We start from the raw sequence: 14,189 nt of genomic DNA, 5'->3' as shown, positions 1-14,189 counted from the left end.
CAGAAGTTCAGAGAGGCTGCCCGGAGTACAGAGCAAGGTTTTGATGGCCTTGGCCAGTCACCTCAGGGAGGACTGCTGTTGTCCCCCAAGTAATTTCCTGAATTTCGGGGTTTCAACTTCATTTCCCAAGCCATCTTCCACACCCAGAAATGGCATGAAAATCTCTTTTGATACTGTGTCCCAGTTATTGGTTGAGCAAAGTACAGATTTTTAATAAAACAAGAAGTTTTCAGGCCATTCAAATTCTTGTGTGTGTGAAATGCTTCTAGACCCTTTGATCTTTGGGGGCTGAGGCCCTGTCCATCTGCCTTCCTAGCACTTGGCATGTTTCCTGTTGACTAGTCCTGGAAACTAGGATGTTGGGTCCTCATCTGAGAAAGGAGATTGGGTGGCATTGGGCAGGAGGAGGACTCAGCTGCTGGCAAAGGGAGGGGTGACAGGAGGAGGAGTGTCCTGTGGAGAGCTGATCACCTCCCCTCCTGGGAAATCTCATCCAATGGACAAAGCTAAAAGGCCTCTGAAAGGCCTTTGGGGACTTCCTTATATATACCCCTAGGTATATATCCAAGATAATTGGAAACTTATGTTCACACAAAAGCTGGTACATGAATGCTTAGAGTAGCATTATTCATAGTAGCTCAGGAGTGGAAACAGCCTGAGTGTCCGATGACAGATAAATAAAATGGAAATGTTCTATAGAATGTAACAGATACTCCATAGAATGGAATATGACTTGGCAATAAAAATGAAGAAGTTCCGATTCATGCTATGACACGGGTGAACCTTGAAAGTATGTTGGCTGAGAGCAGCGACTCACAACCATAATCTCCGTCCTTTGGGAGGATTGCTTGAAGCCAGGCGTTCAAGACCAGCCTGGGCAACATAGTGAGAACTTGTCTCTACAAAAAATTTAAAAATTAGCTGGACATGGTGGCATGCACCTGTAGTCCCAGCTGCTCAAGAGGCTGAGATGGGAGAATCACCTGAGCCCAGGAGTTGGAGGCTGCAGTGAGCTATAATCCTGGGTGTCAGAGCAAGACCTGGTCTAAAACAAATTATATGTATTTATATGGTAAGTGAAAGAAGCAGTCACAAAAGACCATAACATATATGATATGTCAAGAATTTATATGGGATGTTAAGAACAGACAAATCCATATAGATAGACTAGTGGTTGATGGGGGCTGGGGAGGTTGGAGGGAAATAGGGAGTGACTGCTAATGGGTATGGGTTTTTTGGGGGGGATGATGAAAATGTTCTAAAATTGTGATGGTTACACAACCTTATGAATATAGTAAAAACCATTGCGTTGCATACTTTAAATGGGTGAATTTTATGTTATGAGTTATATCTGAATAGAGCTGGAAAAAACATACTAAGTAGGCTAGGCGTGGTGGCTCACACCTGTAATCCTAGCACTTTGGGAGGCTGAGGCGGGTGGATCACCTGAGGTCAGGAGTTCAAGACCAGCTGTTGACCAAACTCTGTCTCTACTAAAAATACAAAAATTAGCCAGGCGTGTTGGCAGGCGCCTATAATCCCAGCTACTTGGGAGGCTGAGGCAGGAGAATCACTTGAACCTGGGGGGCGGCGGTTGCAGTGAGCGGAGATCGCACCACTTCACCCCAGCCTGGGGGACGGAGCAAAACTCTATCTCAAAAAAAAAAAAAAGTAAAAGAGGGGCGTGTCCTCCTTGGTTACAGGTTGGTTCCCAGCCCTGCCCTGACTTGGGTGGTGTCCTGTTTGACTGCTCACCCTCCAGCGCTGGTCTGGAGACTTGCCCTGCCCCTCCCTACCACCCAAGCCACCCTCAGTCACCCACCACTGCTACCCCAACATATGTGTGCCTTTCTGATCCTCAGCACCTCTGGACGGTCCTCCTGTGCTCCCCTGGGGAGGGTCTGGGACTCCAGATCCCTTTCTTAGGACTCTTCCAAGCACCTGGGGCTGGCAGAGCCTTGCCTGACGTACATTTCTGACCTTGTGTCCCAGACAGGCCTGGGCAGCAGCACCCCTGTGAAGAGGCCGCATGCCCTGCTTTGATCCTGGGCTCCAAACCTGTCTAGGCCCCACTGGTGACTCCTGAAGCTGGGAGAGTCAGTCCAGCACCCTTGGCCTTCCTTTGGCTCTTCCCCTTCCTGGCGGCCACCTGTGATTAGGGGGAGGGGAGAGTTATAGGAAGGAAAAGAATGGTGTGTCCCAAAGAGGAGACACTAAATGGAGTGTTTTATTTATTTATTTATTTTTTGAGGCGGAGTCTCGCTCTGTCGCCCGGACTGGAGTGCAGTGGCCAGATCTCAGCTCACTGCAAGCTCCGCCTCCCGGGTTTATGCCATTCTCCTGCCTCAGCCTCCCGAGTAGCTGGGACTACAGGCGCCCGCCACCTTGCCCGGCTAGTTTTTGTATTTTTTAGTAGAGACGGGGTTTCACCGTGTTAGCCAGGATGGTCTCGATCTCCTGACCTCGTGATCCGCCCGTCTCGGCCTCCCAAAGTGCTGGGATTACAGGCTTGAGCCACCGCGCCCGGCTAAATGGAGTGTTTTAGAGGAGGGGGATGTGAAAGAGAAGGAACAGTTGCCACAGGTTGGACAGGTTTTTATTGGACAGTCAGGAGTTGCTTTCCTTCCCTGTCCCTGCCTCCCCTACCCACAGAACCCCACTCCAGTGGGGCTTGTCCTTCATCTGCCCCTTGCAATCCCCGTCCCCAGCTACGCAGGTACTCAGGGAGAGCACGCATACTGTGTGGGCAGACAGCCCCAGGCCAGGTAGGCAGTGAGCTCCCTCAAATCCTCCCACCCCCAGGACTCAGGAGGGAGGGGCAGGAGAGGTGTGGGCCTGGTGTGCAGTCCTCAGGCGGCCCCCTGCGCTCGCAGTCAGCCAGGCCTTGTGCCTCCAGGATGGTGTGATGAGGCACATGCCCCGTAGCCTTTCCCTTCCAGAGGGCCTTAACCAAGAAGCATCTTGTTTAGGGGCTGGGGACAGGGTGGGGAAGATGACAGGAGGACAGCTGACCTCTTCACCCTGAGAAGGCAAGAGGCACTTCTGAGGAACAGTCCTGGACTCAGATGGCTCAAGGAAGAGGCCAGGGGACTGGAAGGGGCCCAGGGGTTCCTGGGAAGCCTGAGATCCTCTGTCTAGGAGAGAAGCTGATAGCCACAGGACAACCTGAGAGTGGGCACGTGTGAATACCCCTCAGAACAGCCTGCAGCCAGCTGAGGGATGGGCCTACCCAGACAGAGCCAAGGCACTCCTGGGGCAGTGCCAGGGGCTGCCCCTGTAGACGCCTCCCAGGAGGACAAGAGTGCTGGCCTGGAATCTGGCCAGAAGTTGGGGTGAAGGGGGGCTGCTGGGCCACAGAGCAGGACCTGCCCAGGAAGCTGTGGCCTCTCACTTGGAGGAAGACAATCTAGGTGGGCATGAGGCCAGGGCCCCCCGCACCAGGCCTTGCCTTTGAGTGGTATCCCCTTCAGAAGAGTCCAGCCAACATCAGGGGAAGCAGGAGCAGTAGTCCCAGGAGAGGGCCCCACACATGACCAGGGCCTGGGTTCAGCCCTGACACGACGCTAGGCTTGTCAGGGCCCTCTGCACCTGTGGGAAGAAAGCGGCTTTGCCTCAGCCTAGAGACGGCTGTGCCTGCTGTCCCGCCCACCCCACCATGCAAGGAGGTGGGGCAGCAGCCAGGGAGGAAGCTCTTACTCACAGGGCGCATGCCCCACCGTGCTCATACCACCTACAGCTGGGGCAGGACACTGCCATTCCAGAGCCAGGAGGGGAGTGGGACCGATGCCATGGGCCTTACCTGGCAAGGACGACTGCAGAGCCAGGGCACGCCCACCCATGGCATTAGCGGTGGCAGAGGTATTGGGGAAATTGGGCAGGGACTTGGAGGAGGTGTGCCCCGTGTGGTCCAGTGTGGCCTGCAGCTCACCTGGCTTGTCCTGGGCTGGAAAAACTGAGGCCAAGACCTCACTGGAAGGAGGCAACTCAGCCTCAGCCTCTCCCTCAGCCTCAGCCTCCTCCTGGGCATGGGGTAGGAGCTCCCTTGCCCCTGTCAGGGGCATCTTGGGGTCCAGAGAGTTCTCTGGGCTCCCAAAGGGCACTTTTGTTTTGTCTGTCACTTTGTCTGCTGATTTTGGGATAGGAACATGGGTCGATTCCGGAAGATAACTGGCTCCTCATCCAAGGAGGGCAGGCTGTGAGCTGCCAAAATGGAAGGCACCTCAGTTGTTACAGAAGGTGGAGCCTCTGTTGCCATGGAGGGCGGGTCTTTTGTTGCTAAGGAAGTTGGGGCCTGGGTTTCCACAGCAGGCAGAGCCTTGGTTGCCGGGGAACCTGAGACCTCTGTTACCAAGAAAGCCGGAATCCCCGTTGCTAGGGAAGGAGTACCCATTTTTCTAGAGTCTGAGGCTTCAGTTGCCAGGAAGGATGGGGCCTCAGTTACCAGGTAAGGCAAATCCTGGGCGTCTTCCGGGCTTCCGATGGGTTCTGATAAGACAGAGGAGAACTGGCATGAGTGCTGCAAGCAGGACCTCACATCTCTCACCGCACCGCAAACCAAGTGACGCGATCAAATGTCCTACTAGGACACACAAACACACACATTCTCCAGCCGATATGCCCCTCATTGAAAATAAAAGTTACAAGCCGGGCGCGGTGGCTCACGCCTGTAATCCCAGCACTTTGGGAGGCTGAGGCAGGCGGATCACCTGAGGTCAGGAGTTTGAGATCAGCCTGACCAACATGGAGAAACCCCATCTCTACTAAAAATACAAAATTAGCCGGGCATGGTGGTGCATGCCTGTAATCCCAGCTACTTGGGAGGCTGAGGCAGAAGAATTGCTTGAACCCGGGAGGCAGAGGTTGCAGGTGAGCAGAGATCGAGCCATTGCACTCCAGCCTGGGCAACAAGAGCAAAACTCTGTCAAAAAGAAAAAAAAGAAAAAAAAAGAAAAGAAAAGAAAAGAAACGCCACTTCTGGTGATTGACACAGTTGCTCCTCCCGGTCCAAGTCTCTCTACATTCGTACTTGCCCTTTTTCAGGGGACTTCTCCAGCGGGATCCCTGTCCCTCACAGGGCTCCTCCTCCGGCAAGGCCGGCCCCGCCCTCTTGAAGTCCTCTGACCGTGCCCACCGGCCTGGCCCCGCCCACTCCTCAAGACCCTAACGATTGGCCACGTCCACCTCACGCGGGCCCCCCCGAAGCCGCCAGACTTTCTAACATCCTCCCTTTGAAGGGTTGAAATCCGGCCACTTGGAACGACAGGGCGCCAAAGTGGCTGCGCGTGGAGGGCTAAGGGAGCCGCCAGGGCCCCCAGGTGGTCGCATCCAGCCCGGCCCCTCCCCCGCCCACGTCCCGCTCAGTCCAGCGAGGCTCTTAGACCATCCAGTCTGCATCGCATCCCTTCCACACCCCCTGCCCCTACCCATCCACCCGTGGACTCACCACAGAGGGAGTTCTTGCAGCCATAGCCAGAGGGACATTGGGAGCACGGAGTCCCCTCCTGGTAGGGCCGTTTCCCCTTCACGTTCCCCCTACAGGAGGTCAGGAGGATGCTGAGGGGAGGGGCTCGACCTCTCCCAACCCTCTCCCCAACTCCTATACACACATCTACTCTGGATGTGCCCTTGGGTCTCCTGACTGCCAGCCACTGACTTGCTGGGCGATCTTGGGCTCCTCGTGGCCCTCTCTGGCCGATGAGAGCAGACCACCATCGGAGCCTTCACAGCTCCCTGGATGGTATAGCTCCAGACTGACCCCTCTTCTCCCACTCCCTCAGGCTGTGGCCAACTCTGCCCTCCCCTTAGCTCTGCCTGTGCCTTCCCCCTCCATGTCCAGGGTTCCCCCCGGCACTCACGGGGGCTCATAGTTGCACACCAGTAATTCGATGTTGGTTTCCTCAACACCCTGGAGCTTCTCACAGAAGTGGGAACCGCAGCCGATCCTCTCTGTCTTGGCCCAAACCACCTGAAGGAGGGCAAACCTGGCAGCTCAGCCCCATGCGAGATGGCATGGTGCCTTCCTGGCATCCCACTACACCCGCCTTACAGGGGTGGGGAGAAGAGGCACCCTATAGCCTGTGACATTCACTTTCCCAAAGCCATGCAGGTTCAGGACAAAACTCTGACCAGGCGGAGGGATGGGGGAGTTTGTCCCTAACCGTCTACGCTCCTCCGCTAACCACACACACCACTTTGCCAGGCCTCTTTTCCTCTCAAAACCTTCCCTCAGCTCCAGGACTGTGATATACCCTCATTAATTTTTTCTGTGGGCTCTTCCTAGAGGCCCTTGCACTTTAAATGAAGGGTATATGCAAAGGAAAGAATCTCAAATGGTAGAATTTTAGACCTCAGCAATAAGGAAAGTCCAAGGTGGGGAGCAGGAGGAGCCATTTTGAAAGTGGAACCTCCCCCAAATCACAAGTGAGCAGGACCTGTTCTGGTTGTTTCTCAGTGTGGGTCTCTTAGCTGCTAGAATGACTTCTGTCTTTGTCAAACAAAAAGTCCAACAACATTTGTGTGCTGCCATGGGGTGAGACCAGCAGCCTTTCCTTGCTGGTTCTAGGCCCAATCTGCCCAGGAATCTCTGCTGACATTAGCTGAAGGTCTCCCCGGTGTTGAACACCTTCTGGGCAGAAACAACTCCAGAGTGCATGCACCCTCAGCCCCAGAGAAAGCTGGGGCGGAGCCGCGCTGACTTACTCCCTGCTGGGTCCTGATAACAATCCCTGCAGAAGCAAGTGGGTGAGGGTGGAGGGAGAGGGAGGGGTGGCAGGATCCAGAGAGAAAGGGCCAGGAAGGGTGCTGGGCCCTCACAACTTTCTGACCTGGGTGGGTGCTGCTGGGATTTCCTCCCTAAAGATAAAGACTAAAAAAAAAAAAAAAAAAAAAAAAAGATGAAGACTAAAAATAGCGTGAAAAAGAAAGGGAATTGGTGGACATGGGTGGGAAGATGGTAGGTTTCTTTTCTTTTAATTGTTTGTCATGTTACTATTTGTACAACACATAAGCACTGGCAGGAGAAAAAATAATTCCGTAACACTAATGTTAATTCCCCTACACACACACGCACACACACATCTTATCCGCAAGCCCAAACTTTCAAAATGCCGTGAGAATCCAGACAGCAGCAAAGTGTGACTGGGGAGCGGGAAATTCTATCAGAAATCTCCCTGAAGCCTTCATTCAGCCACAATTTGCTCTTCATCGTTATGCATAATTGTTAAATGCAAAAGAAAAACTAAACAAAATTGTCTATTTGCTTTATTAGTCCCTGGCAGATGACAAGTAGCAAATTAGACACCATAATAAATGCAAAGGAGCCACAGAGAGAAGTTAAGGGACTATCTGCTACTAGGGCAAACAGCCCTGCACTATCTGGGGGAAGAGGGGCAGGACCACTTGGAGCACCGTACAGTATTGCCTAGGTCAATAACCACAATCCATAAAACTGGCTCTGTGACACCTAACATGTCCCACCGCCCCCACTCCTTTTTATTTATTTATTTTTTTGAGACAGGGCCTCCCTCTGTCGCCCTGGCTGGAGTGTAGGGGCGCGATCACGACTCACTGCAGCCTCAACCTCCCGGGCTGAAGTGATCCTTCCACCTCAGCCTCCAGAGTAGCTGGTGGGCGCCACCGCGCCCAGCAAAGTTTCTTGTATTTTTTTGTAGGGACAGGGATCTCGCCATGTTGCCCAGGCTGGTCTCCAACTCCTGGCCTCAAGCGATCCTCCCAGCTCGGCCTCCCAAATTGCTGGGATTACAGGCGTGAGCTACCGCGCCTGGCCTAGCGGCCTAGGTTTTCAAAAGACTGTAGAGAAGCCGACTCCGTCAGAGGCTTAGACAGCGTATTAGCTGCAGTGAGAGGACAAGATCTGCAAACTATCTGAGGGGACCTGGAGTGAGGCCCGCCTCCTGTAGCGAGGACGCTTAGGAACGGTGAAGGTAGAGGTGGCCCCGCCCACGGAGCACGTGGCCCCACCCCCACGCCGCGAGGCTCCGCCCTGCCCCGCCCGCCGGGCCCACACCTGCGTGTAGTGGCCGCACATCTGGCCCGGGCTGCAGGTGGCGGCGCTGAGGTTGTAGTGCTCGCGCTCGTGGTGCCACTCCTCCATGGCCAGCGGCACGTCCAGGCCCTGGTCGGTGATGGCGAACAGATTCTCGCCGCGCCGCCCGCGGTCCTTGTTGTGGCCCCACACGCACTGCCGTGCGTAGGCCTTGGCGAAGGCGGCCAGCTCCTCGTCCCATCTCTGCAGGGCAGGTGAGAGAAGGGAGGTGAGGATGCCCACAGATGCTGTGGGGACCAAGCAAAAGGTCGAGGAAGTCGTGGGGGAAATCCTTCCGGCACCTCCTTAGCGGGGTGACTCTTGGGCATGGCCTGAAACAGGTCTCTGCTCTGGGTAGGCTTCTGTGGGCAGGTAGAGGACGCCATCCCAGGCCGAGGAGCTGGACCTTCACCAGCTGTGTGACTGCACGGATTGTCTAACCTTTCTGCACCCTCAGAGGGCTGAGGAGTGGATGAGATGGTGTTGGTGACAGTGTTATTATAAAAAGCCTCATGTGAAAAAAGTGGCCGTACATGCCCCTGCCTACCTCCCAGGCCTCCTTGAACTTCTCTGAAGAGCACAGGATGTCCGGTGAGATCGATGTTGAGGGGCTGGGTCGTTTATTCAGCCCATTTCACCCCCATTCAACCAGGAACCTGACTTGAGGGCTGGCACCTTCCTCTCCCTCTAAGCCCCCACCCTCCCTTTGGGACACCCAGCCCCCATGCCTTTACCCTCTGCAGGCTCCCTCCCCAGTGCTGTTCCTAATTGCTCCCAACCCTTGTCAATGGCAACCCCCTTTCTCCAAGAAAATTAAGTGTCTCTAGGTGACACTGAATGTCACAGGCCTCTCACCAAGGGGCCTACTTTCAGAGCCTTGGTAACCCACCGTCAGACCCCAGTGACAGTGTTCTCCAGCGGGGACCTCAGGTGAGATGGTGGGAGGGGAAATTTTAGGTTCAGGGCCTTTGAGATTGTGTCCCTGGCTGAGAGGCAGGCCGAGTGTGGGTGAGAAGAGGGATTAACAAGGCATCCAACCCAAAGGATTGAGGAGGGGAAGCCTGGATCCCATTAAATGCTGTCCTTGGCTTCTCCTGGAAATCCATGGCCTGGAGGCAGCTTTTGCTCCACCCTATGGGGGCCCAGCCAGCTGTGGGAGCCAGACAGCCCATAAAGCGCCAAGAGCTTGGGTGACCCTGAGGGGAGGTGGCTGTGTGGCCACACCCACTCCCCACCCGCTCAAGGCTTTCAGGAGCCGCTGTCTGGCATGGGGATGGGTGCACCTGGCTGGGATGGCTCCACAGCTGTGACCTTGGGTGAGTATCTTTCCCTCTCTGGACATTTTTGTCCTGAATCACTGGTCCCTGAGATTCTCTCAACTCTGGCAACAGTGGGAGATTGGGAGTGGGAAAGGGGCAGGGCGCTGGGGACCAGGGTCAGGGTGTCTGAGACGACCTGTGAGGTGCCGGGCTGGACTGTAAGTGCCGTCAGGATAGGGCATGGATGGATCCCCAGTGTCTGGTGCAGTACTAGCACATAGTAGGTGCTCAACAGATACTTGTCAACTATTGATGACTGAGACAGGGCCCTGCTTAAAGCAGTCTCCCCCTACAGAGTCTGCCTGTAATTTCCATTCTGACAAGATACCTGGAGCCCCACCATTAGCGTCATTGCTTTGGTCTTAAGGATTCTCGGTCAGTCATCCAGAGCCCCCTGTGGAGTTGTAAGACTCAGCACCCACCCACATTGGCCACATGGTCACCATCTAGAAGCAAATCCATTCATTCATTCATTCGTTCATTCATTCATTCAACAGTCCTGGGCATTGTGTCAGCCCTGGGACAACAGCAGGAACCAAGAAGCCCAAGCTTCCGTTGACATAAAAGTCATTTGGGCCACCACATGGTAAATGACAGATGTGCAACAAGTACTATAGGGCACCAAAGAGGGCCATCTAGCCCAGCCAAAGGTGGAGAGGGAGACACCAAAAAGATGAGGCATTAGCCAGCTGGGGGGAGAGGCGTCCTAATCAGAAGGCACACATCAGCAAAGGCATGAAGCTGGGAAACATTTTGGCTGGGAAAAGACAAGCTGTTCAGGTTACAGAAGAATAAAGGGCAAGCGAGAGAGGAGGATGAAGAGCTAGGCAGGGGCCAGAACACACAGAGCCTTCTCAGTTAGGAGCCGGAGCTTTATCCTGAGGCAGTAGGGAGCTGTGGGAGCCACTGAAGGATTTTGAGCAGGTCAGGCCCATGTGTTGGATTATTCTTTCTGACAGCAGAGGCCAGAAGCTGGGGAACAGGTAGGGGCTATCCTAGGAGTCCTTGGGTTCAAGAATGAAAGAACCCTGAACCAGGGTTGTGCCAAAAAGAGAACGGGGTAGGGGGAACGGTTACATTTCAAGGACAATTGAACCTTCGGGGGGCAAAACTGGCACTGATTAGACCTGGAGGCTGAGAGGGAAGCGTTCATGATAACCCCCACCTGTCTCACCCTGGATCCATTCCCTCTTTTGTGTTAATCAGACACTTATTGAGCACTTACTGTGTGCCAGGCATTCTTCTGAGTGCTTTACACATATTCACTCATTTAACCCTACAACTACTGTAGCTACAAGGGAATTATTCCACTGTTATCCCCATTTTACAGATGAGGAGACAGGCACCAAGAGTTTAACTTGGCCAAGGTCACAAGGCTAGTAAGTAACAAAGGCAAGATTTGAACCCAGGCCATTTGGCTGCAGAGTCCCTGCCCTCGCCACTACTGAGGTTGAACCTGAGTCTTGTCCTGAATGTTTCCTGGCATCCCAGCCCCAGCCTCATCTCCTCCTCCTCCTAACACTCCCCATTAGGCAGCAGCATATCCCCTCAGTATCCCAACTGCCTCCCAGAATGTTGCCCCGCTCCAAGGTGCACCTCTGTCTGAGAAGCAGCTCCCAGCCTGTGTGGCCCCCGTCTCAGCCAGCAAGACTGCAGGGCATCAGGGATCTACAGGTGGGGAACCTGAAGCCCAACCATGAGGTGCAGGCCTCAATCAGGGCGCTGTTGGCAGAGCTGCGTCTGCCACTCCTGGTTTGTTGTCTCCCTTTCCTGGATGACCAGGCTGGCACAGCTGTGAACAGCAGTGCTGGGTGTGTGCAGAGCTCTTCCTGATCTTTCTCACATGTCATCCTGTCTGACGCCCAGGGCAGGAATCGCCAGCCCCATGTTTCCATCTGAAGGGAAAGGGGTCCACCCAGAGTTAATTCAGTCAGATCACATGGGGCTGCGGTTAGAACTTAGGTTTGGGGCCCCAGGCTCACTGTTGTGTTCCCCAAGGTGCATCTGTTCTCTCAGGCACCAGCTCCAGGGGTCCCTGATCCCTAAACACTGCCCAGCAACCTCCCCAGCCAGGAAGGGGGTGAATTTCTCACTTTATCTCCTTTAATCCTGCATATAGACAGCCCGCCTCTCACCCTGCCATAAATAGCTCTTCCTAAGAGAAGTAACCAGCCCTAAAATGTCTCCTGTGTGCATGTACATGTATGTTTACTACATCTGCGTGTTTCACCAGACATAAATAGTATTTTTACATGTCTTCAGACTTCATGTAAAGAGACCCTACTGTGTATTTTTTAGAGATTTTATTTCCTCCCCCATTCAGTAGGATATCTGTGAGATTCAGTCCACACTGGTATATACGTAGCTCTAATTCTGACCGCCTTTTACAGATGAGACACGGGATCGGCAAGGTTACAGGACTTGCCTCGAATCACAGGTTTTGTAGGCGACCAAGACAGAATTCGGACTGTATGATCCAGAGCCCTCTCTGCTTCTGGATCCTGCTGTCACCTACCTCCTTAGCACCTGCATTCTACCCCAGGTGCCCATGCCCATCCTGCCGCCCTGCTTCCTCTTGTCCTCTTCTTGGCAGGTGTGTGAAAGACCGTTTTCACAAAGGTGTTAAGAACTTCCGGGGTTCCCCCACCGAGGGCACATGCATTTGAGGAAGTGCTGGGGAAAGGTCATTGGAGTGGGAAGCCAGGGTTTTGGGTCTGGCTCAACCAGCTGTGTGACCCCAACAAGTCCCTCTGAGCCTCACTTTCCTCATCTGTATTATGAGGTTGCTTATAGGGGCCTGTGAATTTTATTAGGCGGGTGCAAAAGTAATTGTGGTTTTTGCCATTAAAAGTAATGTAACATAATGTCAGGGACTCGGGGACTCTATCACTGACCAGAGAAAGGAGAAGAATTCTGAAATAGCTTCAGCATGTGGAGCAGGGTAAGAGGGCCTGGTGACGGACCCTGGCCAGCACCCCTTCTATCCCAGCCAGCAAGCGCCGTGGCCACACTTACCATGTGCAGCATGTCTGAGGCCGGTGGGGATACCTGGGCCCGGTAGAGGTTGTGCAGCTCCAGCATCAGACGTTTCTCCTCGTCTGTGAGGGCTCCAGCGGGGCCTGTGGTGGCCACCAGCAGTAGCAGCAGCGGCAGCAGAAGCATCAGGAAACTGCAGGAGCCGTGCATGGTGGCCAGCTGTCTCTCCTTCTCCCGTGCAGGGGTCTGGCAGCTGGATTTAAAGTCCTTCCCACACAAGCACCACCCTGGCTGGGGTGGGGCAGTGGGGGCTGTGTCTGAGGCCCAGCCCGACTCACACAATGTCTCAGGGAGGGCTGGGTGCCTTGGGTCCCGACCAGCATCAAGTGCACTCCCCTTGGAGTCCTTGGCAAAAACCTCCTTTCTCTCGGTAACGGGGGCTCAGGCCAAAAGCTGTTTGAGTTCCTAAGTTGTGGACAGATCCTTCAGGGGCAAAATCATAGTAACCTCTGCAGAGCTGTGACTGGTTGCACCCAGGTCACACCCACTGTGTGTTGAGGATAGATAAGAGAAAGGAAACCACAGACCCTATCCGCAGAGGAGTGGGCAAGATGAGGAAGCTATAGGCTTTTGGAAGGACAGAGGAAGACCAGATGTATTTGATAAAAGGCCGAGCCAACCTGAATCAGAATCCTGGTTCTGCCCCTTGCTATCTGTGTTTTGGCAGCTTTCTCAAGTGAATCAGTGACAGTAATAGTACCTACCTCATAGGACTGGAGGGAAGATTCAATGACATATAATGTATGTAAAGCACCTAGTATGGTATGTGGCACAGAGTAGGCCCTCAGTAACAGTAGACAACCCACCCATGTGGCTTGGGCCTTAGCAGGCTACCAGCCCCATGGGGAGGCAACACTCTTGCCTGTGGGGGGAGGGGCCAAGGTCTTCCCCACTCTACCTGTATTCAGGAATAAGGCCTTTCACTATGGCAAAATTTTGGCTTCCAGGTGTCCTCTCTGAATGCAGGTGCTTGACATGCTCATTTGGAAGTGGGATGCTGGGACTCCTGTGCTCTGAATACATAGAAATATAATGTGTCTGTTTCTTAAATCAAGAGAGAGCAGAAAAGCAGGAGGTTGAATGAGCTGATGCACCAGGAGCTCTGAGGGGAGGGTATTGGAAGGGAAATAGGCTTTGCAGCCAGGTGCTGGCATTATAATGACCTTGACCTTGCAGGGGCCATGACCTAGGCCTTGGCCTTCATGAAGCAGGAAGCTGGAACCAGTACTCTTGAAGACAGCTGGGATCCTTGAAGCCTGCTTCCTCAATGAATAGGGACCTAGAAAAAGCCTACCCACTGGCTTTGGAAGATGACAAGAAAACCTGTCCCTGCCTGAGTCTCCAGGTAAAAGTAAAAATAAAACCAAGATGGATTACACACACACACACACACACACACACACACACACACTTATTAGAATTAATAAAGTCAGCAAAGTTGCAGGATACAAAATTAACACATAGAAATTAGTTGTTTCTATACACTAATAATGAAAAATCCAAAAAGGAAACTAAGAAAACAATTTCATTTATAAAAGCAATGAAAAAGAATAAAATTATTACCAATAAACTTTTTTTTTTTGAGACGGGGTCTGGCTGTATTGCCCAGGCTGGAGTGCAGTGGCATGATCTCGGCTCACTGCAACCTCCACCTTCCGAGTTCAGGTGATTCTCCTGCTTCAGTCTCCCGAGTAGCTGGGACTACAGGTGCCCGCCACCATGCCCAGCTAATTTTTGTATTCTTAGTAGAGACGGGGTTTCACCATGTTGGCCAGATGGTCTTGATCTCT

At 53.4% G+C, this 14,189-nt stretch overlaps 1 protein-coding gene across 1 annotated transcript; it reads right to left on the bottom strand.

Moving 5' to 3' along the window:
- Nucleotides 1-2,574: 2,574 nt before the first annotated feature.
- Nucleotides 2,575-12,932, bottom strand: PI16 (peptidase inhibitor 16). The gene is given in 8 exon segments (XM_033217009.1): nt 2,575-3,021; nt 3,449-3,588; nt 3,800-4,165; nt 4,168-4,485; nt 5,444-5,532; nt 5,856-5,965; nt 8,027-8,248; nt 12,379-12,932. Coding segments are annotated over 7 exon segments (1,398 nt in total). The 5' UTR covers nt 12,550-12,932; the 3' UTR covers nt 2,575-3,021; nt 3,449-3,466.
- Nucleotides 12,933-14,189: the final 1,257 nt, after the last annotated feature.

The sequence above is a fragment of the Trachypithecus francoisi genome, unplaced genomic scaffold (assembly GCF_009764315.1).
Source record: "Trachypithecus francoisi isolate TF-2019V2 unplaced genomic scaffold, Tfra_2.0 Lachesis_group10, whole genome shotgun sequence".
In the NCBI taxonomy this organism is placed as follows: Eukaryota; Metazoa; Chordata; class Mammalia; order Primates; family Cercopithecidae; genus Trachypithecus; species Trachypithecus francoisi.
The sequence above is the reverse complement of the archived record's forward strand: the minus strand, read 5'-3'. Positions and strand labels throughout refer to the sequence as shown.